The 27,663-nt window shown below is 35.3% G+C and overlaps 2 protein-coding genes across 3 annotated transcripts in view; one reads left to right on the forward strand and one right to left on the reverse strand.

Moving 5' to 3' along the window:
* LOC149081290 (presequence protease, mitochondrial) overlaps nt 1-10,627 on the forward strand; it is a 45,859-nt gene extending 35,232 nt beyond the window's left edge. The window contains exons 23-27 of the mRNA XM_089238128.1: nt 460-513; nt 1,547-1,618; nt 6,778-6,892; nt 9,658-9,791; nt 10,369-10,627. Of these exons, the coding sequence (XP_089094254.1) occupies nt 460-513; nt 1,547-1,618; nt 6,778-6,892; nt 9,658-9,791; nt 10,369-10,474 (481 nt within the window). The 3' untranslated portion in view covers nt 10,475-10,627. The remainder of the gene's footprint in view (nt 1-459; nt 514-1,546; nt 1,619-6,777; nt 6,893-9,657; nt 9,792-10,368) is intronic.
* A 1,866-nt stretch (nt 10,628-12,493) lies between these two features.
* On the reverse strand, nt 12,494-27,313 carry LOC149081291 (uncharacterized). Of its 2 annotated transcripts, none has more exons than XM_089238131.1 (11): nt 27,130-27,313; nt 26,206-26,266; nt 22,977-22,997; nt 21,982-22,263; nt 20,948-21,055; nt 19,890-20,117; nt 18,375-18,416; nt 17,587-17,722; nt 16,569-16,847; nt 14,045-14,178; nt 12,494-12,731 (listed from the first exon to the last, which is right to left on the reverse strand). In XM_089238131.1, exons 1-11 carry the CDS (start codon nt 27,172-27,174, stop codon nt 12,637-12,639), a joined length of 1,431 nt encoding a protein of 476 aa, XP_089094257.1. In that variant the 5' UTR covers nt 27,175-27,313; the 3' UTR covers nt 12,494-12,636. The 2 variants fall into 2 exon arrangements, with proteins under 2 accessions (XP_089094257.1, XP_089094255.1); XM_089238129.1 differs by having other exon boundaries at nt 18,375-18,431; nt 27,130-27,296.
* Between the last annotated feature and the right edge of the window lie 350 nt (nt 27,314-27,663).

A 27,663-nucleotide genomic window follows, 5' to 3' on the forward strand; every position in this document is an offset into this window, starting at 1 on the left:
TAATTGAAAAAAAAAATCATACGAATGAAAATAGCATTTTCACATTTTGCAAGAGATAAAGCAAGGAATGCCTGTACATACACAGTTACATTCTGGCATACACCAGTTCGTTAGAAATTCCCCACCAGAATGTTCACGAGGTGCATGTACGGTTTAGTAGTAGTAACTTTTTATATTTGAACATTAAAATTTATTTTCATAGTAAATTTCTCTAAGATTGTGTTTTTTAAAAGAAAATTAACATATTTGTAACTATATGTTTTAATGTAATGGCACTATATCACCTCAAGCCTCAAAAATCATATTTTTGATAATGTTCACCTTCATGAACATTCAATGCTTCATCAGATTGGCCAAGAAATATGCATGTGGTTAAATGCAAAAAAATATTTTTGTGATTATTTGATGAGTTTGATGATATAAAATTATTTTATTGATAATTTTTTTGCTGAATTTCAGCTTGCAAGTTGCTGCACAATTACTATCATTCAAGTTTCTCCACCAGGAAATAAGGTAATCCTGTTGCTATTTATGTTACAATAAGTATCCAAAGTCTAGCCACTTTGTAAAGTGGTTAAAGGCTGAAATCTGGTCAATGTGCCAGAATGTATTACTCAAACCTTATGCTATTTTTTTTTATTTTAGATCAAATCTGAAATCCGGTTGATCTTATTCGAAACTTTTCTCTGTATTTGCAGAGGGTAAATCAGCTTAAATATTGGTTGATTTTTGAGGAGAAAAAAATTCAACCAAACTTTATCCAACATCCACCTCCCCTGCACACTAAAGCAGGGTTGCACAAATTCTGGCAGGCAAAGAAGTGAAAAAAAAGGTCCCATGAAAAAAAGGTTCTCTTATAATATTAGGGGGGGGGGGCCTCATAGTCAGGGTTGGACTTCGGTCATTGAAATTAATTCCAAAAAGGGTTGTTCTGCAAATTGAAAGTGTTGGGAACTGCTGTTTTTTGAGCTATAAATTGTCTTAAAGCATTCTGTACTAAATTATACGTATACAAAGAGCATTAAAAAAGAAAAGGGATAGGTCAAACTTTAATCCTTAAATGTGTGACAGCTTTGGACTGGCAGAAAGTTAAGATATAGTTTGCAGACCAGAAAAAATAAATAAATAAATGGCAGAAATTATTTGCAGACTGGCAAAAAAGTGAATTAGAGAAATATATAGTTTGAGTACTGTCGAAAATAAATAAAAGGAAGGAATAATATACTGGTAAAAAATATACAAATGTAATTCATGCAGATCTGTTGATGGCTAAGATAGAAATATAAACCAAAACAAAAACTATACTTGATAAATCCAAAAATTATGTAGTAGCTATATGAATCAATTGAAATGTGTTTCACACCGGTGCTGGTCCCCGAACCAGCAGTCAAAGAAAACTGCTCTAGAGTACCTGTACATTTCATTCCTGACACTGCATTCCTGTGACAAACAAAGACATCATATACTGCCTCTTAAAGTATGGCCTGTCTTTTTTCTTCTTTTTCATGAAATAACTTCTACATAGTGTATTTACATATGATTTCAGAGAGAAAGGTGGGGCCTATGGCGGTGGAGCTTCGTTAAATTCTGGTGGAATGTTCAACATGATGTCATACAGGTTAGTTTATTTATTTAAATGGATGAGGTTATGCTTTGCTGTGTTAAAGCTTTGCTATCTCTCTGAGATGGGAAGCGGGTGTGTCCGGTCCTTCAATGTTCAATGTGTTAAATCAAAGGTGCATAGTGCAAGACACATGCGACTCAAGACTGCCATAAATGTGGCTGAATTGATCATTTTAAACCAACATATATAGAAAAAATTTACTAACTTTTTGAGTATTTATTCAGGTAGATTTCCCTTTCATGTTTTTCCCAAAGAAGTGAGACTCACAGTTGTTAGAATTTTACAAAACATCTCTATTTCTTCCAATATGGCCCAAAAAAGTTGGACAGTCCCATGTTGGTCAAATATGTAAATGTGGCGAAGCTATAAAAGACAAGAGTGATGAATGAGAGCATAGTCCAAAGATGTGGCTCCTCTTGTAAAACTTGTACCATTCAGTCACCTTGTGGGCGCGGTAGCCCAGGTCGATAAGATACTCGCCTAAAGTATCAAAGGATGTTTAGAGGTGTTGCAAGTTTGATACCTGGTTCGTCCTTGTCAGAAAAATTTCCTGACATAGGGGTACAACAAAAAAACAGTGACTTTACCGCAGAAAAAATTCCTACCGCAGGGAGTCCCCCCATCGAGAGGTTAGCGCACCAACCTTTCGATGAGCATGAAAAATAAGCCTGCCTTTCGGAATCAGCAATAAATTGTAGGTTTCGGTCTAATTAGCCCTCATGTGCAAAAATGGCTGCGGTGCGAAAAAATTATCACCTTGTTCTGTATCAGATTTAAATGAACTCACAATAAGGTGTGACAATCTCTTAGTAAGACTTTGTAGAGGGGTGTATTTACGAGAAACATGCAAAATTCTCTGACTTTGCTACTGAAGTTCTTATAAGGAGACAAGAAATATGTTGCTTATCAGACGAATCTTGACTGTTTCATTAAAAAGAGTTATCAGCCTATCATACCAGACTTTTCAGGAAAAAAGCATCCACACTCACTAGAATCAATCAGAAGTAGTGAAGATAGAAAATGCTTTAATATTATTTTTATATATAAACTGAAGAGCCAAAAAAACTGGTACTGGCATGCGTATGCAAATAAAGAGATATAGAACCAATCAGAGTACGGCGCTGCGGTCGGCAACGCCTATATAAACAAGTGTCTGGCATAGTTGTTAGATCGGTTACTGCTGCTACAATGGCAGGTTATCAAGATTTAAGTGAGTTTGAACGAAGTGTTATAGTCGGTGCACGAGAGATGGGACATAGCATCTCCGAGGTAGCGATGAAATTTGGATTTTCACGTACGACCATTTCACGAATGTACCGTGAATATCGGGAATCCGGTAAAAAGTTAAATCTATGACATCGCTGCGGCCGTAAAAAGATCATGCAAGAACGGGACCAACGCCGACTGACGAGAATCATTAAACGTGACAGATGTGCAACCCTTCCGCAAATTGCTGCAGATTTAAATGCTGGGCCATCAACAAGTGTCAGCGTGCGAACCATTCAATGATATGGGCTTTCGGAGCCGAAGGCCCACTCGTGTACCCTTGATGACTGCATGACACAAAGCTTTACGCCTCGCCTGGGCCCGACAACACCGACATTGGACTGTTGAGGACTGGAAACACGTTGCCTGGTCTGACGAGTCTCGGTTCCAATTGCTTCAAGCTGATGGACGTGTACGGGTATGGAGACAACCTCATGAATCCATGGACCCTACATGTCAACAGGGGACTGTTCAAGCTGGTGGAGGCTCTGTGATGGTATGGGGCGTGTGCAGTTGGCGTGATATGGGACCCCTGATACGTCTAGATACGACTCTGACAGGTGACAGGTACGTACACATCCTGTCTGATCACCTGCACCCATTCATGTCCATTGTGCGTTGTGCATTCCAACGGACTTGGACAATTTTAGCAGGACAATGCGACACCCCACACGTCCAGAATTGCTACAAAGTGGCTCCAGGAACACTCTTCTGACTTTAGACACTTCCGCTGGCCACCAAAATCCCCAGACATGAACATTATGGAACATATCTGGGATGCCTTGCAACGTGCTGTTCAGAAGAGATCTCCATCCCCTCTTACTCCTACGGATTTATGGACAGCCCTGCAGGATTCATGGTATCAATTACCTCCAGCACTACTTCAGACATTAGTCGAGTCCATGCCACGTCGTGTTGCGGCACTTCTGCGGGCTCGCGGGGGCCCTACACGATATCAGGCAGGTGAACCAGTTTTTTTGGCTCTTCAATGTATATTTAGTTCATTCATATTGCCTAAATTCACAGGATTTATTTATAAGTTTTTGAATATTTGATTCATTAAAAAAAATTCCTTTACTGTTGGGTTCAATTTATGTGTGCATGGCCTGATACTATTATTATCCTCATTTAGAGCCAGGGATGGCTCTTGCATTTCCAGTTCTAATAAAATATATACGGGTCATTCTCACGAAATTAAATAAAAAATAAAATGAAGTTAGGTAATAGAAGAGACAGTGTTTTCCCCCCTTATTTTTGGAGTTGTATAGAAATAAGCACACAGAATAAATGATAGAGAGGAGATAAAGTATTTATCTTGGTTTTTTTTTGGTCATTCTCAGGAAAATTGGACAAAAAAAAAAAAAAGTTATTAAAAAAACTCTTGAGGACACTTCTTTACATGCTAAATAAATGAAATATAGTCAGCAGTGAAGTTTGTTAAAAATTCATGTTGAAAAAAGTTAATTTAAATTTTACCATGTTAAAAGATGAACAAATCTAACAAAGTATTTTGCCTGCTTCAGCACTTAATTTGATGTTTACGCTTCACAATCGCAACGTGTTCCATCTACTTTGGTAGATGATTTTAAACTTGGACAAGCAATGATTCTCTGAACAGTTTTTTGGCAATTGCATTTTTATTTCTTGTTTTATTTGTGTTTCTCACTCCTTTTTTTCATCAGTTTTTTTCTAGAGCATGAGTTGCATTCTTAAAGCAAAGTCTTGAGATAAAACATTACTGCAGCTTGATGTTGCAAACAACAAATTTGTATTTTTTTTCACTCTTCCCCCTCCATTTTCTTCTGGCTACCTAATGCCAGGAGAAAGACTTTTCACATGTTTTGCAATACTGATCAAAAACTGAGCATATTCAAAACTTGTACTTTTCAGACATAATAGATGTCTCTAAACTGAAAGATGTGGCCAAATGAAAATAATTTTCAGTTATATAGTTCTCACAAAAAGAAAGAAAATAGCCAGGAGAAAAACATTTAATAAAAACACTCACCTCTTTTTTCCTAAATAAATCTGATTTGTGAAGTAATTTACGATTATAATTGCTTTAAAGGGAAGTTCAAATGATGGCTACATTCTTCTCAACCTTTTCAACACAAATTTCAATGCATGGGTGACAACTGGTGGTGTAGGATTCGAACCAATGTTTCCAAATGTCACAGATGGAAAAAAAAGCTGAAGAAAACTTTCATTTGGCTATAAACTATTGACAAAAAACATTTAAAATTATGAAAGTATATTCTGTTCCTAAAAATATATATTGGAAAAATAATATATTTTTGTTTTAGGATAGAAAGTTATCATTTTAAAATTTAAAAAATAGGCTGGGGACAGCCAGGAGGACACTTTCAAGAAGTGAAAAGTTGTTTTCGCAAATTTTAAAAATCTGTAGATGAAAAAATTAAAAACAAAGACTTGTCACAGGAAACTGGAATATAAATAGAAAGTGACGAAAAAAGGTCTATATCAAATATGTTTAATGTAAACTGCTGCGGACACAATTCAGGACAATTTTGTGAGAATGAGAATGACCCATACGACGGTATCAAAATTTCACTAATTGCCATATGCAGTGACATCAAAGAAATGATGCCTATTGGAAGTAACGAACATAGCTGCACGCATGCATGTTCTGAAAAATGATTTACTGTCTAGAGATGCTTCTTTGTGATGGATTTGCATTGGAGCTACTCGAATTTGAATCCCGCTGGCAGCACAATGGTGGTAGCGGACTGAAGCTAGTTTTCCAACTTCAAGGGACAAATGCAAGGCACTTTCTTGTTCAAAAAAATTTATCCATAGAGAGCAGATAGACCTCCTACACGAAAATTTAGGCATTTGTCACTCTAACTCCCAATGTGGAATTCAAACTCTTGAGCACAAAACACTCACAATTATGATGTTGTAAATATGTCAAGACCATGCACCAATTTATAAGAAATTCCCCAGAGGAATGTTCATGGTTTGCATATATCTTTTATTTAAACATGTGTGGATATCATTAGTACAGTTGACGCACGTTCTAACAAACCCTACCATTCTATCGAAAACCAACATTACATTGGGTGGTCATTATAAGAAAAAGTAACATGTAGGATGTTTATTATACAGGATGGTTCAAAAAGATGGCGAAACTTTAAGAGGCGATAGTACACACCAACACAAACAAACAATTGTAATTGACGAATGCATGGCCTAACATGAAATACAACTGCGCTAGCACATTTTGAAACTGCCAATCCGCAAACGTTAAAACAACATTCTTGTTGAAATTTATCAGGAGAAAAAGAACACCACGCATACAAATGTAACGCGGGGAAAGAAGAAGAAACCGAATGCAAATCTGCATCACAGTGAATAAAAGGTGCTGATGCTATCCCGTAAGTTGCAACTGTTAGAATGGTTGCACACTGGTATTAACTTCACAAGGCTGGCGTCTGCACCTTTTATTCACTGTGATGCAGATTTGCATACGGTTTCTTCTTCCCCTAGGTTACATTTGCATGCATGGTGTTTTTTCTCCCAATAAATTTGAACAGGAATGCTGTTTTAACGTTTGCGGAGCAGCCGTTTCGAAACACGCTAGCGCGTTTGCATTTCATGTTAGACCATGCATTCTTTGATGACAATTGTTTGTATTGGTGTGTACTATCACCTCTTACAATTTTTTCTACCTTTTCTGAATCACCCTGTATAAAAGTATTTTGAGATTTATCCTTCCAGCCATTGTAATGGAATAATGGTCACTATAATGTGAGGCCATTGTAATGAGTGCCATCTGACCATCCATCTCAAATTTGTAGACTGTAGGCCGAGAAAGCTGCTGTACCTGAATTATAATGAACATATATATACTTTTTCTTTTTTTGAAGGGATCCAAATGTAGAAGAGACGCTGAACGTTTTTGATAATGGTGTCCAATGGCTTTTGGAGGGCAATTATTCCACTGTAGATATAGATGAAGCCAAATTGGGAGTGTTCAGTAAGGTGAGATGATCTTTATAGTCAACTCTCTTGTTGCTTGCAATAAATAAAATAATTGTAATTGGAAAATGTTCTGTGTTAATGGGAAAGGCACTTTTCGTTTGCCAAACCTTAATGACAGGGAGTTTAGGGAAGGCGTTTTTCTCATTTTTCAAGCATGGTGATGTCTGGGGCATGGGTGAACCCAGGGGTAGATTTGTGGTTTTACCTGCTGTGGGCGTTACACAAATTTTGCCACCCTACTCCCATTCTAGTCTGACTTTCTTGTGATAACTCTTTCTCAAATTTTCTACCCTGGGCTATATGTTGCTTAATCCCCCCTCCCCCGCCCTGTAAATACACCTGTTTTTAAGTTACTCACTGTCTACATCCCTAGCTGTTTTGCGTCACTCTTTTGTTCACAAGTTTGCACACTGTTTCGGTCACTCATGTTTACTCCAAAGTCTCTCTCTCTTGGACACTTACATGCTCTAGGTCACTTTTTTTGATTGCTCACTGACCTCGTTTCTTGTTCTTGAAGTCACTCCCATGCTTACACATTCTCTGGATCACTCTTGTGCTCACACACTCTCTAAGTCACTTCCCCTATGCTTATACACTCCTCATGTCACTTCCATACATATATGATTCACTCTTGAAGTCACTCCTATGCTCACACATTCTCTAGGTCACTCCCATGCTTATACACTCCTTGGGTCACTTCTATACAAATATACTTCGCTCTTGAAGTCACTCCCATTTTTTCACACTCTTTGGATCACTCCCCCTGCTTATACATTCTCTACATCCCTCTTTTGGTCACTCCCATGCTTGCACATGCTCAAGGTCATTCTTTTGGTTACTCCAATGTTTACACACTTTCTAGTTCATTGCCATGCTTACACACTCTGGGTGACTCCCATGCATATATGCTTTGCTCTTAAAGTCACTCCCATGGTTACACTCTCTGGGTCACTCCTGTGCTTATACATTCTCTAGGTTCCTCTTTTGGTCATTCCCATACTTACACTCTCTAGGTCATTCTTTTGGTCACTCTCTGTGCTAAAGATTAAATGTTAAACTAATCAATTATAATTTTTTTATGGCAAATAAATACTTATACACATATTTTCTGTGTAGAAACAAACACCAATTTAAAACAGATATCGGCAACAGCGCAAAGTTGGTGGCGCATGATGATAATGCTACCCCCCCCCCCCCGATGTATCGATAAACAGGTAATGTCAGGATTTAACTCAGTGAAATTTACTGTATATTTCAAAAAGAAGCATCATTGACTCCTGAACTCCAGAAAGATAATAAATAAAGGTGAATCTGCAATTATTCCATGCAGATAGCTGTTACCATTTCATGGAAACTAGTAAAGTCTATTGCTTTCATTTAATTGTGAAGGCGACAAAAATCTCTTGGGGGGGGGGGAAGAATACATAATAAATTTCAATGCTGTGATTCCTTGAAATTCAACACTAACCATTACCGTTCATCTGGCAATTTGATGCAAGTGCTTCCATATATGCTCAATCCATGACCTGTGGGCCAAATATGGCCCTTGGAGTCATCTGGTGTGATGCAAGCCATATACCAGTGGATCTCAACCTTTGGAAGCTCACAGCCTCGTTGATTTCCTCTTGGGAGTAGAAATCAACCAGTCATACACATGACTGATATGGATATAAATGGACAAAAATAAAATGATGAACCACCCTGTTTGACTGATGTCAGGGCCCGGTACCAGTGGTTGAGGAGCATTACTTCACCAAACACCAACTCTGGACATATCGCTATATCGCAATTTACTGCCATTAATGAGATGAGTTGGAAATAAAAGGTGCTGTCTATCGGTGGTCACCTCAAGCTCATTAGGGAAAATGTCTTATCTATCTCCTCCCTCAGGTTTGAACCTTCACAGTAACCGTCACGTTGGTAGACTAGGGTTGAGAAACACTGGCATATACCATATATGCTCAACCTGTGGCCCTCTGACTCATTTGATGTGGCCAGCGACCTCAAACCTAATTTTCTAAAAATGAACCAAGCAGCACATTTTTAAATCACTTAAATGACTCACCACATATTTTCAGAGCACTTAAATGCCCCATGGGACATTTTACAGATCCTTAAATGAACCATTATACATTTACAGAGCACTTAAGCAGCCCATGGCGAGGTTCTACATTGCTCAAGTGATTTGTTAATATGTCACAGGTCACTTTAGTGACTCAGCTCAACTCCAGGGGAACTTAAGTGGCCCACAACACATTTCCAGACTGCTTAAGTGATCTGAAGTACATTTACAGATCACTTACGTAGCCTGTCACGTTCCGCATTGCTCAAGTAGCTTGTGGCGTATTTGCAAATCACTCAAGTGACCTGGAACATATTTACAGATCACTTAAGTGACATGTGGCACAGTTTCAGAGCACTTAAGCAGCCTGCTGTGCAGTTCCACATCACTCAAGTTACCAGTGGCATAGATCACTGAAGTGGCCAACAGCATTTCCTATTCATTCAAGTGACCCATGCACATTCCAGATCACTTAAATGGCCTGCAGCATATCTAAGGATCACTTCAGTGACCTGCAGCACATTTAAAATCACTCAAGTGGTCCACTTTTAAATCGACTGGAATGAATCACGGTACATTTCCCAATAACTTGGGGGGGGGGGGATTTGAGCAACAAATTGCCAGACTGTGGAACGTCAAGTTCCAAAGCATCACGTTAATATTTTTTCCTACAAGATATTGTATTGACTTATTTCTCCAACAGGTTGACCATCCCGTAGCACCTGGTTTCAAAGGTTACGATCGTTTTGTTTATGGGATCACGGACGAGATGAAACAGAAACTACGAGAGAAACTCTTTCTGGTTACGAAAGAAGACATCGTTTCTTCCACGAAAAAGTTAGTTGATGTACAAATTGAGTACTTGCGAACTCAAGAAACTATTATGTATCAGTGATGTCATTTTCACATGTTAGCCATACTGTAGCTGTCCCCTTCCAGAAGAAATTTCTAGCCACAGCCCCGACCTTTCCACTGCTCACCAACTGTGGTAATATTTTTACAGAAATCTTTCTTTCCAGAGAATATCATGTTATACTTCCATCTCCTCATCTTGGGACGGGGGAATTTTCAGCAATAATATATTGAGACATCGTCTATCCATCATCATCTTACTGCTATGCTGCTTGCACACAATGACCGTGGGATCCTCTTAACAGAGATGAAGTAATGCAGATCAAAAATTAGATATCTCGATAAAATTTATAAAGCCCATCCCTTATTTAATGGGATTTAATGTCCCTTTGTATACTGTTTTGATCAGTCGTTTTCATTTTTTTTTCCAAAAAGTAAACTTCATGTTTCCCGGGAACAGAGTCCCTGTGTCTTCCCAAATGTAGGTCCATGGGCATAACATATAATGTACTGTATTTTTTTGTTTTGCATGAACTATTAAATATTTTCCTTTATTTCGCAGATATCTCAGTAATGCGAAACTGAGCGGGACTGCTCTGATAGGACCAGAGAATGAAGTGACCAAAGAAAGAAAGGATTGGAATCTTCATAGGGAAGAATCTCTATAGGAATTTTCATATGAAAGTAAATTATGCTTTTGTGACAATTTCACATCATCATGTATTATATTATCATGATTATTGTATCAAATCATTATTGTATTAATTCATCTAGGACTAACATCTGAAAATAGTCTATCACAATAAATTTATTAAAAACTACACTTCAATATGGTTTTATTTTGGAAATTTTCTGTCAGAAATACTGTTTTGGCCTTAGTTCTTTGCTGATTGTATCTTGGGACGGGGGATTTTCAGCAATAATATATTGAGACATCGTCTATCCATCATCACCTTAGATCCGATCGTGTCTACCACCATGATGACCACCATGAAGGCATCATGGTGGTAGACAAGCATTTTACTGCTATGCTGGATCCTCTGTCTATGTAATGATGTCTAGATGGCAGGGGACAAACATGATTTTGCTGCTTCCCCCATTCAGTTTCAGCCCCACCTGTCATTATTGAAATCGAAAATCATGCAAACAAAAATGCTATTTTTCAGAAAAACAGGACACTATCTTATCAAACTTCAGAGACCAACTTATGCTGGTTTGGTAAACTTTTATCTTTTCCTTGAAAAAACGACACTTCGTAACTTTAATGCAATGGTGATAATTTAAGCTTAAGGGGGGGGGGGGGGGGGGTTAAAGCTACAAAATTGAAAAGAAAATCTTAGAATGCGAAAGTAATAGCTGTTTTTTTGGAAAAATACATTCAGGAGGTATGAAATGAGTAGACATCCATCGTTTTGCTAAAGCTTTTTTTTTCCAATTTTCACTTTTGCTAAAGGAATTTTTCTTTTATCCAGCTTGAAATCTATGTGGGTAGAACACAAATGGATTTTCTTGGGAATCCAGAGTAGAGTAGAAACTTCCCGAGATATGTTATTGGGGCTTAATGAAACCCAGGTTGCCATGGCAACTAAAAAAAAGTTATCCCAATAAGAAAAGGCTGGTTTTTCTGCTCGAGATGAAAGGACCTTGTCACTAAAATCTTGAATAAATTTATACATATTGTTTGAAGCGCAATTGTTTTTTTTTAACAGAAAAATTAAATAGTAAATTCAATTGTATAGTGATATCTCAGCTAAAAAGATATTCAACCAATGTGGATTTCCATTGACACTGATGCATATGCTAATCTAAACAGTCGCAGAGTTAAAATTTTGTGCATCGTACTTAAGGCTGGTAGTGCAGTCATTTGCGTCCCGATACTAGCACAAGCTGGCCCAATGTTGTAACTGCTACTACCAAACACTAACTCTGGCCATATCACTATATTGAAATTTACTTGTTAATGACTCAGTGATCCCCTCATAAAGTTTGAACCTGGGTCACCAACCTTCGCTGTGATAGACAAGAATCTTACGCCATCTGCTGGTGCTCAACCAATACATGGTTACAGATTAGACGGTAATCACACTTTCACAAAATTTCTTGAATTTTGTGTGAATGAATAAAAACTTTCCAACATGGTCATATGCTTAAATTACACCAGTAACAGCCTGCTAAGCCAGCCTTGAGAGAAGGATGGGCAGAACTTATACAAAATCCCATTGATATCAGTTCCTTCAGACTACATAAAAAATATATCAATTTCCAAAACCCCTTTTTGCTGGACAGAACAGTTCTGTAAATCCTAAATTATATTAAGAGCCTTTGGGGTCAGGCTTTTTATAGCACTCAAATTTTGAGCAATAGCTGAAAAATTACATTTCTGATTGTGAGAAATGTTCAGATTCTCACAAGGCAGTATAAGGATCCGTAGGTAGGATCTATTGTAATCTAAATCATGTCGCAACCTCTAGAAAAATTGTCATGTGACCCCTAAAAATAGACAAAGTCACCACAGACATTTACTTTTTCTGAAATGATTCACTGCAGAATATTGACCTCTTCCCCCGCCCCCCAACAATCTTTTTGAAATACTTTGACTTCAAAATTCTTAATCTCCATAATAAAATTCAAAGATAAACAATCGCCAGGTGAATGACCAGATTTATGCCTGACAAAATAAACAGAACTGTAACCAAAAAATGTTTAATGATACATTCAAGGCTTAATACATGTCAATTTTGCCAGATGAACAAAAAAGGTTGAGAATGGGGGGGGGGGAAAAATAAGTCCATCAACTATGCTGTTCAATATCTATTATACATAGAACATTCTAATCTTCACCGTCGCTGCTTGCTGGCTCCTTTTTAGCCTTCTTCGATGGAGGACCAAACTTGTGCTCAAATTTCTGTCCTGGCCTTTGATTCTCTAAACAAAGACAATGAAACTTCAATGTAATATTTCTGTTATATGGAAGACAATCTCCTTTATAAAGGAATAGTAAAAGTATTTTAATGTACAAAAATATGCTCTTCACTCATGCATTGAAAGTATCCAGACAATTACCTAGAACTTTACAACGTATAATTGCCAAAGAAAATATTTCATCATGAATCGGCACACCCATTAATAGTGTGCTTAAGAAAACTTGAATTTTATGCTTCATTTCCATGTTATCACAACTGAACTGGTTTTTGCTTTCACCCACACGTGAACTGTGGAATTCTGTGCAATATTCTGCCGTAGTGTCCTGCCAGGGTGCTTCCCCCGAAAAATAAAGACCCATGCAAACATGACAATTTACGATACAAAACTAGCAGTAATATTGTAACCACATGTGTGAATGGTTTTTAAATTCTGCTTGGAGAAAATTGTGGGCAGATTCCATTATTGAACATGACTGAGGGACTAGCTAATGAACAAGAGCCACAATTTATCGAAGGGATCGAGCATATGGAAAAAACCACAGGGGCGAATGAGAACATAATTCCAGAACCCGTGGAGAAACACTGCCAGGAGTTGACTATAGATGTCTGTCACTTCAAACAAGATAGGGTTGAATATGGTGGTGATTTGGCTAAAAACAGCTTCACCACAATTACAAATAAAATTGGTCATTTTCAAATGATTAAATAAAAATTCAATAGTCAATTGAATTAACCCATACCAATCCCACGATACCAATAATCAAATTGTATTATATTGTATTTTAATATTACTTAGAAATCAGAAACAAAACATTGGTAATTATGTCGCCTAAAACACTAATATTGTAACAGACAATTTGATAATTCTCATCTTTGGACAAATTCTAATACTGCCCCCCCCCCCTATTCTCCTGAGAAACATTGCCACCCTAGGACTGCAGAAAAACACGAGTACATCCTTAAGGAATTTTTCCCTATTTAAAGAAACATTTGACAATGTCAAAATTTTTTCTTATAAAGACTAAATTTTAAAGAATACCCGATTTTTACCCGATCCCGATTTCCGTTCCTACCCGATTTTTTTAAATCTTCTGGGTAAATCAGGATCATTAGCACCTATGTACATCACACATGCATGAACTAAAAATTCTAAGGATTCGAGCCAGGAAGATTTTCCATATAGCAAGTAAATTTACTGATTATACTGATAGGGACCAATATAACAGACGATCAACATTACAGGTCTTGATATCTTCACCCTAACACAAAAAAAAAAACTGAAAAAAATAAAGTAATAGTTCATTTGACACTTACTGAAAGGCTTAGGTTTGTGCTTAGCCTCGAAGGCATACATGACAGTTATTATCCTACCATTAACAACTGCACCCTGACTTTTCTTCAGTGCCTCAGCTGCTTCGCTGTCCTCACGGAAAAATACAGCTATACACCTGTTAAAAAGATCCACAAAAATATTAGATTCAGATTTACCACAGCTGTTGAAATTGTTTTGCATGGAATCACTATAAATGAATTTCACTGCAGAACATTTTCATTCGGCTGAGGATTTCTTGCAGAACAATGCAAAACTGTTTTGGGATATTTAATTAACAAGATATTTTACAAAAGCTTGATAAAACTAGGGAAATACAATATGTAATGAAGAACAATTAGGAATTGTTTACAAAATACAGGATGATTATAACCAATGTTTTGATCTCAAAACCACTGGCCAGAATGATAATCCAGAATTTTCTATGGCAAGGAGGGGGGGGGGGGGGGGCTCTACACAACTTAGAAAAAAGACATTGAATATTTAAAAAAAAATTAAATATGATTTCTTTATAGTTGAAGTTTTAGGTAAAACAAATTATCAATGCTTGTGACAATTAGAAACAAAAACTAAAGCAATGGTCTTTTTAAATCCAAAATTAGGGATTTTACAATCACTCAAAATTCAGAGAAATAATTTTCTGGGAGATGGCAGCTATATCAGACTTTCTACTCCAACTTTATAACCAATCATTACTGTAAAATCATGGCGACAAAAAATAGTCAGGCCTAAAACAAGACTGACTGGACAGGACACGGAATATACCTTTATAATAGCCCCTTCTACAGTACACGAGAGTTCCAAAACGCATGTCTGCTAAGCATTTAGATGTGGCCCCACATATAGGCAAAGCATGTACAAGTCATCTCACCAATTTCGAATGTTACAAGGCAGAATCGATGCTGGCTCTTCTACAAATTTTGTCTCCTTCATATATACCTTTTATTGAATTGATGCAATGGCAACAATTTACAATGCTTTACATTGTGGGATATTAAAAACAAACCACCTTTTCTTCTCAACTTTGACAATTTTATTCCCAAAAGGGATTTTTTTTTAACAATCACAGGAAATCATGGCAAGTTGAAAAGTGAAGCATTTCAACGAGGCGTGTAAGACCCCGCCAATGATTTTACAAAAAAGTACATTCTAATTTCACTTATGTTTGAACAGTACTATGTCGATAAAGCATAATCTTGATTGCTTTATAAGCTTAATTTATATAAATGCCTTGTCAATTCTGTGTAATAAATGTCAAATTTATAGACACGTCATGCAACCGACATCAGAAGGAAGGCAGCATTCAGGATTCCTCATACAAAATTGTGAGAAAACAAACCTGATATCTTCATCACAGTCTTATGCATGCGAGCAATTGACAAGTATTCCATGCGTTTCAGGTTCCATTCAAATTAACCAACAATGAAAAATTTGCTGAGATCTCAGAAGGAAGGCAGCATTAATGGGGTTTCCACATGCATTTCAGGAAAACATTCCCATTTTTATCGTCATTGTCTCATGCAAATTTCTCGTGCAACAATTCAAATTTCCACTTTGTTTTGAATGTATATGTGTAAATTCATTGAAGGAGGGAATGTACAAAGTCCGATGTACGGTTAATTAATATTGGAAAAATTAGTATACTGGAAAAATAATTGGGATATTTACTTTAACTTACACATACAAGCTTTCATCAACAAATTTGGAGTATGTCTATTTGACAAATCAGCAATAAATCTACCTATGTAAGTCAACTTGACTCAATATTGAAATAACCTGGTATGGTATGTATGTTGCTGGCACACGGTAAGGTTTTTGATTTAAGGAAGGATCTTTGGGGGTAATATTTAAATTTAATTATAATAATTTCAATTTAAAAACTTTCAATCCCTAGATACACTACGGAAAGAAAACTGCTCATTTCTAGATTGTTTATAGAGAAAACTGCGGGGAAAATATAGGGGGTTTGCATTTTCTTAACTTCTACAAACAGTGACGATAATCTGGGACAAGCAGCAAAGTTAAGGAAGATGTCCATAATAAAAATTCAAGGATTCAAATCAGAAAACTCTTGGAAACTAGAACATGCATTTACTCCAATCTTAGCAACTCGCAATAAAACTTGTTATTAGAATAAAAATTGGAACTTTGTACAGATCAAAATTCTCAATTTCACCCCAATTGTTTCTTTACCAAAGGCAATTAAAATCATCCATTGAAAAAATGGATTTCACTCAACCCTTTGGAATAGACAAATTTAATGAAATATTCAGTTTCGAAAGATAATATATAGAATGTGGACATGCCAGGTCATCGTGGTGACAAGCACTACACTCAATACTCATTTTAAAAACTAATTTCTCTTTTTGGATCTTTCATGTGTGCTATCACCATCGATGTTTGCAATTGAAATGCAAAGCATGCATAACAATCATGGGGTAAATAAAATGCAAGCATAAGTTGTGTGCCAAATTTACATTCCTGAGTAGCCCAAGAAAAATTTCTCACCTGGGATCATCTCTCTCAGACATTACCAATGAACGTGCCTTGGGGAAAAGATGTGCAATATCAGCGATGGTTGCTTCTGAAGTCAAATTGCTCACGAACAGCTTCTTTGAATTGACTTGCCTAGTCTGGTCAGATTCAGCCTGCTTGGCATAGGCTTTGTTATTGCTTTTTGCACCGCAAAAATCCAATTCTATCTGGCTGTCACGAACCTTTTTTCCGGACAAAAGTTTGAAGTTTTCTTCTGCCTTCTCTTCGTTTTCAAATTCAATAAATGCAAATCTGAAATTATGAACATGATAGCAATTATTTTTTTTTGCAACACATGAATAGAAGTTATACATAAGTAGGATAAAATATATAAATCAATGAAGATAATCTGAAATCAATACAGGACAGCCATGATATAATGTAATGGCATGGTTCCGAGACCAAAGGAAAATTTCCTCCAGCACAGTTCATTGCCATAATTTTATATTGCATTGATCTTGGCCCCCGAGTCAAATGAAAAAACAGGGGTTCAAAGCAATGCTCAAGCTATTGCACCATGAAAGGAAGAAATTATGGATCAGAAAAAAAAGACCAGATGTACTCAATTAATGAATCTACATCTCATTTAATCCTATAAAACAAGCCATGGCAATACAACTACATCAGGTTAGAAAAAATTTTAATTTCATGAACATAAGGCAGGCAGATCTTGCACATTCCACGAGATTATATTTTATAAGAAATATAAAATGAGACATTCAGATTAATATCGATCACAGCATTCATTACCTATGCAACACTCCGTCAGGGTTCAACAAATCTTGAACAATTTTTTTTAGCAAAAAAAAATTTACCCGAAAAAAATATACTTTTAATAGGACAGTGACCCTTTTTTATATTAGCAGATATGCTGCTATCAATTTTAAATATGCTGTTCTAAGCCTGCTATTTAATGACTTTAAAAAAAATCTGACATTGGGACAACCTGGGACTTGTCTAGTCCGGCATCATAATATTACTAAAAACTCACCTGGGCTTGCCTCTGCTTTTAAATTGCTTGGAAGGAATTCTGGCACAAACAATATCAGAAGAAAGCGCTTTAACTTCAGCCTCTATCACATCAGGAGGTAAACTTCTCACGAACAAAGTCTTCTTATCCATCTCAGCTAAAGATGAAGAAAAACGTTTAATACAATACAAAAAAAAAAACCCCTAAAACAGTCCAAGTTAAAAATCAATGACCTCAGACAAATGCCTTCACGCAATCATAAAAGTAACTTGTAAAAAGAGAAGTAACAGCTGCGTGAAGAACTCACACATATGCTATAACACTCAAATATACAAGAATACCTCAAATCGTCATCTCTTATCATCACAGGTCAATATTATTAAATAAGATACTATTGTATCAGATTATTAAATATAAACAGTTTTTGAATTTAATGTCAAATAATCAAACTAACATCCATAATATGTAATAATCCAATTCATCTTATTCAAGAATAAAATTAAAATAAGTATACTAATACTGCTTTTGCTTGTCTTTTTTTAAGTAAAACCAACATTCAATTATCCAAAAAAAACTAATTTTTCGATAATACGAGGTAGCCTTGGTCCTATACATATTGGATTATCGAGGCTTTACTGTTAATGTTTTTATTGTTGTCCGAAAATAAACCGGGAAGAGGGGGGGGAAAGGAAAGAATACCAATGGTCTTGATATATTTTACCAAGCATTCTAATTTGACAAAAAACTCCTTTATTGATAATTATTTTTTAACTGCATTTTTTACAATTAGACAAAAACTCCCAACTCACCTCTTTGCATTAGTCCTTGTGACGGAACTTGAGCATTGGCACCTGAAATACACAGACCTATTAAATTTAATTATAAAATAAGATATATGGAACATTTAAAAAAAACTAACCTTGTATATACAGTAAAAGCCATTATAATTAATATGGCTTCTTTCCCAATGACAATGGTCAGGAATCCTACCACCCCCCTATGCTTGTATAAAATAATCCAAGAGATACTGATAATCTGCACTGTTCAAGGAGAAAAGGGGAATTTTCGCACCAGCCCAAAGCTTAATACTTTGCTTATTGTGACAAGGAATGGAGAAAACCACTTACTGAAATCCAGATTACAGTATTACACTCGCGAAGGCATTTGCACTTACAAAAAAAATTTGCATTTGTGAGAAAAAGTCAAACACTTTCATTTTATTATCCAATCGCGAAATAAACAGCCGAATGTCGTTTTCACTTGGCAAATAATGAGTAACTTTGATATCCCGCTCAAATAATAAACAAGAACACCATGGCAGTTCTTCGTTAATTCATACATCGCTATGAACGAGACTTCATTCCAAAAATATTTACAGAGTGCTAGCAATGAGAACAATTCATCCAGCACCTTATCAACGCATTCCGTCCATACTATGTTTTTATATAATTTCTATTAGAAGGTGTGCCAACACAATTTTCATGACACTCAATTTTTTTTGATGCACTTGACCAATCCTATTACTCACCATTACAGAAATCACTAAAATCATACAGAAAAGTTACGTTTTAACATTTGGGGGTATAACAGTTCCCAACTCCTATGTTTTGTATATCAAAGTCTGGAAAGTAAGACCTGCTTTCAAAAAAGAATTGTACGTTCACTAAAAGTACACCAATTCCTGGAAATTCCATGCAGCTTCAAGTCTTCCATTCGCGACATATTTAAAGGCCATCACATGGCCACACAATATCAACTAAAGCTATGGCAACACAGAAGTGTGACACGTAATTCCCATCAAATTTAACAAGAAATGTAATTAGTGCAAAATAAGTACATCAAAACTTGTATTATATATAGTCTTTTTTTGAAAAATAGCTCAGGGAAAAAACCCTAACTTCATGCCAGTTCTATGTATCAATTTTAAATTTAAAGCATATACGCTCAATTACCATCATGTTAAAATAAAATGAACAAGTTTTTAATGCAAGGGATAGACTGAAGGCTCTTAATGATGAATGTTAACCCTTACAGTGGTAATCCAGAGATATCTCTAACTTTATTTCGGTTATCCTGAAATATCTGTAGTTCATGTGGTACTTTTTCCAACGTGGCTATTATAATACGAAGAGAAAATTTTTAAAAACTGCTTAAAGGGTAAGGCTATTCTAGGAAGCCACTGATGCACATCCGCAAGGAAAGCAAAAAGTTTGAGAAAGCCTTGAATTACTAAGACAAAAATTAATATATTGACGCAAGTTCTGTTCAATATACTCATTTCAAAACAATACAGCTATTTCAATGATAAAAAAAATATGCCGTACTCTGTTTTGGTGATGCAGTCTGTTGCTTTGCCTTGTCATTGGCAGGCACCTGTTTTGATGGAGTTTTTTGCTGCTGTTGCGGCTGCTTTTTCTTAAGGACAGCCTTTGTCTTTTTCATCATTTCTTTTTCTTCTTCAGAATCTAAATCCTCATCATCTTCGTCGTCGTCATCATCGTCTTCATCATCATCATCATCGTCGTCATCCTCACCACCTTGTATTTTAAAGCCTGAAAAACAAATTTGATTGCGATTTCAGGCAAAATAATTTCAATAAATTATCCAGTTTATTAAAAACTAGCTCTGTTAGAGCCTAACGGGACCCAAGAACTAAAATGATTCATGGGTACGTAAAAACTCATATTTATATACCTGTATAAATCACCAATTGGTTCCACAATGAAAACACTGGCAAGTGTATACAGGAGACCAAAAACCATATTTTACGCATTCAAAGGCAAATGGAAATATTTTATGCAACAAATATTATACAAAATTCTCCTGATAGAGCAATCAAGGAATACAAGATTTTTCAGAAATATCAGTCTGGAAAGAGAGAAACCTATTTCTTTCCTATCCATTTTGCTCACTCAAATGTTTTCCCGCAGCGCCCAACAAACTTAATACGTTATTTGACTTTCAATCTAATCAGTATATTCAAGTTATTTTCCTATTATAGATAGTTCTCTTACCACTCATCGTTTTAAAATAAAATATATCTATATGGAAATAATACACACATACATACTTAAACCGGCATAGCTTACCGAAGCCATCTTATAAATACTCAACTGCTGTATTTTTCTAACTAATTTTAAAAGCTTCAGATGTAATTTTTTTTCCCTATTGGATCACATATTGTCAGCATTCATGTAAGATGTCATGTCAAAATTCTCAATGCCATTAAATGATCCTTTACATACCTTTGCTCTATAAAAAATGTTCCTGATTAATGACATTTTTACATAACACTAAAACATGTGAAGATACTTTCAAGAGTGATGTTGAAAAATTTTAATTTTGACACATTTTGCACAAGCAATATTGTTTCTTGACTGACCTCCAGCAGCATCGTCATCTTCCTCATCCTCCAAGTCAACATCGTCGTCGTCATCATCATCTTCAAAATCATCGTCGTCTTCATCATCATCTGTTGCTTTACGTTTACCTAAAATAACAGTATAATTACACCATTCAAATACAGAATTTTTTTGAAACACTAGCATTCTAATCTTGAAGCCAGAAAAAAAAAATCCATTTCTAACCCACCAGCACGATCACTGGTATCTATCACGCTTTCATCACAGAAATGTCATTAAGGATTTAAAAAAAAAAAAAACTTAGCAAGAAAAAAGTCGCCACGTTGGTGCTGACTGATTGTGAAAAATTAACCAAAATGAGAGATCATGAAAGACGAATGGCCATATAAAATACAGGTCACCCACTGCCAAGAATCCAAAACTAAACTGTCCATCTCATGAATGTCCTTCTATTCGAAAACTGATAATTTCTCCAGAATTTCATGCAACAGCAAAACTACTCTAAGCTTGCAACGTCATTTTCATTATTCCACCTAGAAATTTGTAATCACGATGGAATTTTTTTCAGTGAGATGGAATAGAAATTTAAGACACCTGGCAGCTATATCTTCTCAACTTTGCTAAATATCTTTCGCTATTCAAGACACTTTTCCAGACAAAATTTAAAAATTCAAGGACATTCATATCGCAGTTTATTAATTTTTTTAAATAAATTTTTATAAGTATTCATATTTAATATTTACTTTCATTTAGAGTTTGAAATGCTAATTTATTAAAGATACACAATCTTTTTAAACAATTATAATCCTCACTTCAACTTGAAGGCAATGCCAAGTTCTTAACAGGATCTTGCTTTAAAAAAGCCATTGTAATATATGCAAATGACATTCAAGCAGACATCATTTTGTTTGAAACAGTACTGAAACTTGCCTTCGATAAAAAAAAATTATATCAGCATTGCCAAAATAAAAAGACTGTCTTCTTGGCAGCATTTAATCAGCAGCAATCACAATATACATCTAATGGTCGATAATTTTGAAATTTAAAAAGTTACCTTGAGCTTTTACACCGGTTGCTTTTGCTTTCATTCCTGCGAATCCCTTGAGATTAGGCGAACCAGCCATGCCTTTTTTAAGAGTCTGCTCTCTCAATGACTGAGCCTGCTGATTCTTGGGCACCATTGGAGTGGGGGTACGGCCTTTGGGAACATTTTTTGAAGAGTTCGGAGTTTTGCCTTGTACTTGAAAACTTACATGCATGTCTTTTTTGGCACTCTTAGGCCCGGGAGAAACCTTGTTCGGAGTCTTCTTTGTCAGAGGAACTTCATCTGAGCCACCTGAAAATACCATTTGTCAAACTTGAGGGAAAAAACAAGCCAAACTTTTAATACCCAAATCAAAAATGCATCGTAAAATCAAGACTAGACAAACCCAAAAGTTTGAAGTTTTAATTAAATCTAGAATTTTTGATTTGGTAATTGCACAGATAGTACAAATATCAAGTTTTCTAATTGTTAAAAAGTCTGGTATCTGTCTAGCCCTGCTATGATAGTATGGGCAATTTGTTAAAGAATAATGGAACCCAAGAACTATAATTAATCCAAGGGTACGAGAAACTTTCTTTAATGTACCTGTATCTTCACCAAAAGCTTCTATAATAGAAACGCTGGCAAGCTAATACAGGAAACTGAGCATAAACATTCAATTCAAAATAAAGCTATAAATATTTCTAGCAACTTGTTACAAATCCTATATCTAATTTTATTACACTGTGGATATGCACAATGGCATTTAAGTGTCTAACATGAGAGTGCATATGTATTACTGACAAGTGGATGTTCAAGAATCGATAAACTAAGATTCCACAAGGGCAACAATAAAACATTCTTTTTATCTATTTTATATATACATATATATCTTTCATTTAATTTTGCTAATAAATGGAATTACAGCTTCGGATTAAACTATACATTAAGATAAAAATAAATCGTAAATTAAGTCTTCGTTATGAATATGACAAATTCTCATAAAGCATAAGTATGAAACTTACTGTCACTGTCCATTTCAGCATCTATAAGAAAATAGAAAATTACATAAATATCAAATCACCATTTCTGTATCAATACAACCGACACTGTCATTATATAACTGGCAATATAATCGATATAATGGGACCCATTATTTCAAAAGGGAGAAATATAATCTCTCAAATATGGAGAACTCTCCGGAAACGCCAATGGGAGTTGTCAAAATGAACGCCAGCTGTATTAGATTATGTAATAAAATTTCTTATAATTATCATTAAAATTAAAAATTTTATCAGAAAATGATTCAAAGCAATTGCAAATTTAAATGAGGATGTACTTCAGAAATAAATTAGCCACAAAAAAATAAGAATTATTGCTTCAGACAATTTCTCAAATGTTATTTGAGGTTCACTCAACTTAATTTCCCTGGAAGAATGATTGTGCCTCCTCACCCAGGCATAAAATAAACATTTACAGAAGACAAAGAATATAGAATTTAAACTTTTCTTGATTATTTCAAAATGTATTTTAAAAGACAATAGCTGACATCAAACGTAACATTTTAGGTTAAAAACTAGAAGTAATTTCTTTAACGCAATTTTTCTCAAATCAATTTGAAAGATCCAAGAATTTGAGAATGCGGAGAAATTAAAGCCTCCCATAAAATTTAAGAGACTTGGCAGATGTTACTGTATTTAAACATTGTTCGTACTCTTCCAACGAAAAAAAATTCAAGGACTTTTCAAGGTAAAACTTAAAAATTCAAGGTTTTTTTTACAAAAGCATATTTTTCACATGAATAGGCGCATATTTAATTTTGATTAAAACTTTCAGGAGATTACATTTCTACCTATTTTATTTCACATCCGTAATGAATAAAAGAGGCCACATACACATATATATCATACAAAACATATGACACATTGAATAACAGTTCGTGCCTGTCAATTTCCTCATTGAAACCTAGTTTAGTCTCTAAATATTGCAATTAATTTCCTTTTAAAGACTAAAAAAAAAAAACCTCTCCTAAAGATAGAAAAAGATTAAATTATTTCTTTCATCAATTCTAGAATAATTTTTCATTACTTTTGGAATAATTACTTTCATCAATTCTGGATTTATTTATTTCGCTAATGCTGAAATTCTTTTTCATTAATGCTGAATTCTTTCATTAATTCTAAAATTATTTAATTCTGGAATTTTTTCTTTCATTAATTCTGGAACTATTTCATTAATTTTGGAATCATATCATCGATACTGAAATTATTTCTTTTATTTATTGTTTTAAACTCCTTTAAACTATGGATGCCATTAGAAAATAACGGAGATGCGCCGACATTCAACGCGTCACACGATCTTCCAAGTAATTATGTAGGCCACTGACGTCATACCATCGCCGGTATTAGAACGCGTGGGGGGGGGGACCACTGCCTTGGTGGCAATTTTGCCAGCTTGCATTTGGCGACATTTTTGTCTGGCCCACTCAGCAACCAATCTTGATAGAAGGGATTTTTCAGCCACACAAGTAATTAAAAGTACACACACTCGTTACTCATTTTTTGTTTTCTTTCTTTAAAGAACCTTATACAGCCTTACACAGCATGGGCGGAGATATGGGGGGGGGAACGCATTTGACTCCTCCAGAAACAGTCGGCCAATCACGCCCGACGTAAAACACTGCCGCGTGAGACTTGTTACGGTCTCTAGGAAAACAGTTGAACTTGTTTTCTTACGTCACTTACGAAGTAAAAAAAAAAGTGGCGAAAGCTATTTCGGAAAACAAATTTTTCAAGGACTCGCAGAATTCTTAAAAATTCTTTTTCAAGGATTTTCAAGGCCTTGAAAATTAACTTTTTTTCCAAGGACTTTAAGGACCGTACGAACCATATTAAAGTAGATATTTCAAAATTATACATGGTAAAACCTCTAACAGCCAAACTTTGTTGAAACCAAACTTTTCCCATAGACAATACAAACCTCACATTAACAGCAACTTTAGACAGTCAGGGAATACACATATCACGATCAGAAAAACACTTTCCAAATGAGTTCTTTTAACTCTCCCTAAACTTTATGGAACGAAAAGATTAAACACAAGCATGTTTTTTTTGTCCTGGGTACAAACGCTAGAGGATATTACTCAAGGAAGTGGGGGAAAAATTAGCATACAGAAGACAATAGAAAAGACCCATTGTCAATAATCGCTAAATGGATATGCATCAGTTTAAGCTAGATCAGTTCTTTTCCTCTAACAAAAAAAAAAATTGGAAAAACTAAAAAATGCAGACATGCCAACATTGGCTTAAAGCTTGTCAATAGTGATGAATGTTCAGCTTTGCAATGGAAATATATCCCTCTAGGACAACAATCATAATACAATAAAAAATTAACACAATTCAACTCAAAATCAAATTTTTCATTTCAATTGAAAGCTCAAACAGCAGAATATGTCTGCACATATGGCTTCAGCTATCGAGATAGATTTAAAAACACCCTGGAAAGAAGGTCTAGTTCAAGGTTCGGTGTCGGCTATTTGGGAATCGCACATTCACCATCTTGGTCAGTTTTTCTCGCTTTTGTTTCACCCGAGCACTTACAAGCCTGATTTTAAGAATGCCATAACAATCATATTTTAATATTATCAATTATGACTTATAGTCACAAATGCTAATTTGCTGACTCAAAATGTTAATCATGTGACGCCCCACTTTACATCAAAGAAAACATGTCGCAAATAAAATACCAGGGAGACTTTTCGGAATTGCAAAGGGTGAGCACATAAATCCAGGACATTTTCAATCCAGATTTTTAATTTGCCATTTTGCTTGTTTTTGGTAACAATTAGATTTTTCCTATTTAAAATCCAGATACCCTATATTTTCCCCAAGAAAACATGGTCAGCATGAAATTGCACGGAAAAGACTTTTCTTTAGGGATTTTACATTCAAATGAAACAATTTTTCTACGAAGATATAAAAAATCAGATTTCTCACCCAAACATTAGATGAACCAGAAACATTAGCACCTATGCAGAATGGATTGTCATTTTATGTCCCACGTACATTAACCAAAAATTCGTTTCCCCAGAAATAAAACTAACACCCTCATTAACAGCCACATTTTCATTGTCCTGTTAGTGAGATTTCACTATTTTAAATTTTGGATGTCTTGGGAAGGCACAGCACCCCGCTCCAACACATCCATCTTAAATATATCCCTGTTCGTCATCAGAATATATAGAAATATAAATACCCATTTCTTCATCGAATTTCTCTTCGAACATCTTGACAGGTGTATTTTTTGCCTGCTGACCCTATCAATGATAAAACTATTTTTAACGCACTGTACAGATAAAAAACAATATAATTTATTAGATTCAACTAAAATAAAGGTAAATTAAAAGTGCACAGTATCACATTTTCTACACAAATGGCTAATAAAATCTAGATGCCTGAGAAATTTTAGGCAGTGATATACAAGTTTTTATAAAACTTAAAACTTATTAACGGTATGGAAGTTTTATAAATACTTTTACGAAACTTGCGAAATGCAATCAATAAGAGTAACAAATAGGCTTATTGGCTTGTTTGTTTCAAGTTTAGTAAAATATATTTTATCAAACTTCCAATCCGGCCGAAGACATGAGCATGTAAAAACCACCAATGAAAAAATTTATTTCCAGCGAGAGAAATGAACAGGGTGTTTAAAATTTTAAAATGTTTCCGACAGTGATTTAACTGTATTCGTTTTTAAAAACGTTGGCGAAAATGCCACGTTACTAACGGTTGCAAATGCATGGAAATAAATATCAATAATTAAAAACTGATTCGCATCAACGATACATGGTGAACGAAATTCATTTAAAAAAAAAGGAATTATAGTTATTTGTTTTATTCGTTAAATGAAATGCACGGAATCTCTTTAGGACTTGCGCCATTTTCGGCGTGTTGGCATCTTCCGACGTACAATAATGAGGGGAAATTTTAAAAGACGTACTATTATTACACACCAAACTGAAATCAGTTTAATCTAAATTAAGATCAAAATCGCCCATAACGATCAGCATTCATTAATAAATCGAATTTTAAGTCTTAAAATGACGACCACGTGGTCTTGAACCGGACATTACAATCAAGGATCAATAATTCCCAACGATCGAGATTATTTCACACATACCTTGGCACCTTTTTGTTTAGCAGCTCCTTTCCTCTGTGCTACCATATTTAGACGAGTTTTAAAATTTAATAAAATTTGATATTATAATTCAATTATAATTCCTATTCACACTAAAAAAACTCAGCAACTAACTCCAACGATGACGACGCAGAGAATGAGACACGATCAGCGCCACGAGTTGGCTACTTTTCACAAAATGCCGGACGATTGCGATTACAGATTCACGATATATCGATTTTGATTTTAACCATTGCCGTTGGTAGTGTCATCTAGCAATAACTATGTTAACTGTTTGTTTGATGATGAATTTTTGAATTCCAAAATTGAGTTTTTGTTACTTGAAGCACTGTGAAGTCTTCCTGGACGCTGGGGATATGGAGCAAAATGATTAAGGGGCCCAACAGACGCAATTGAATGATTGAAAGTAGCCCCCGAAGAATGGTCTGAATTGAACCATAGGCCCGGAAGACTTTCGTCACTTCTGAAATCATTTCTTTCATACTTATATACTTTTACGTATATGCCTATATGTTA

The sequence above is a fragment of the Pholcus phalangioides genome, unplaced genomic scaffold (assembly GCF_987345545.1).
Source record: "Pholcus phalangioides strain wild (caught in Gottingen) unplaced genomic scaffold, Ppha-v1.0 ptg000010l_1, whole genome shotgun sequence".
Classification (NCBI taxonomy): Eukaryota; Metazoa; Arthropoda; class Arachnida; order Araneae; family Pholcidae; genus Pholcus; species Pholcus phalangioides.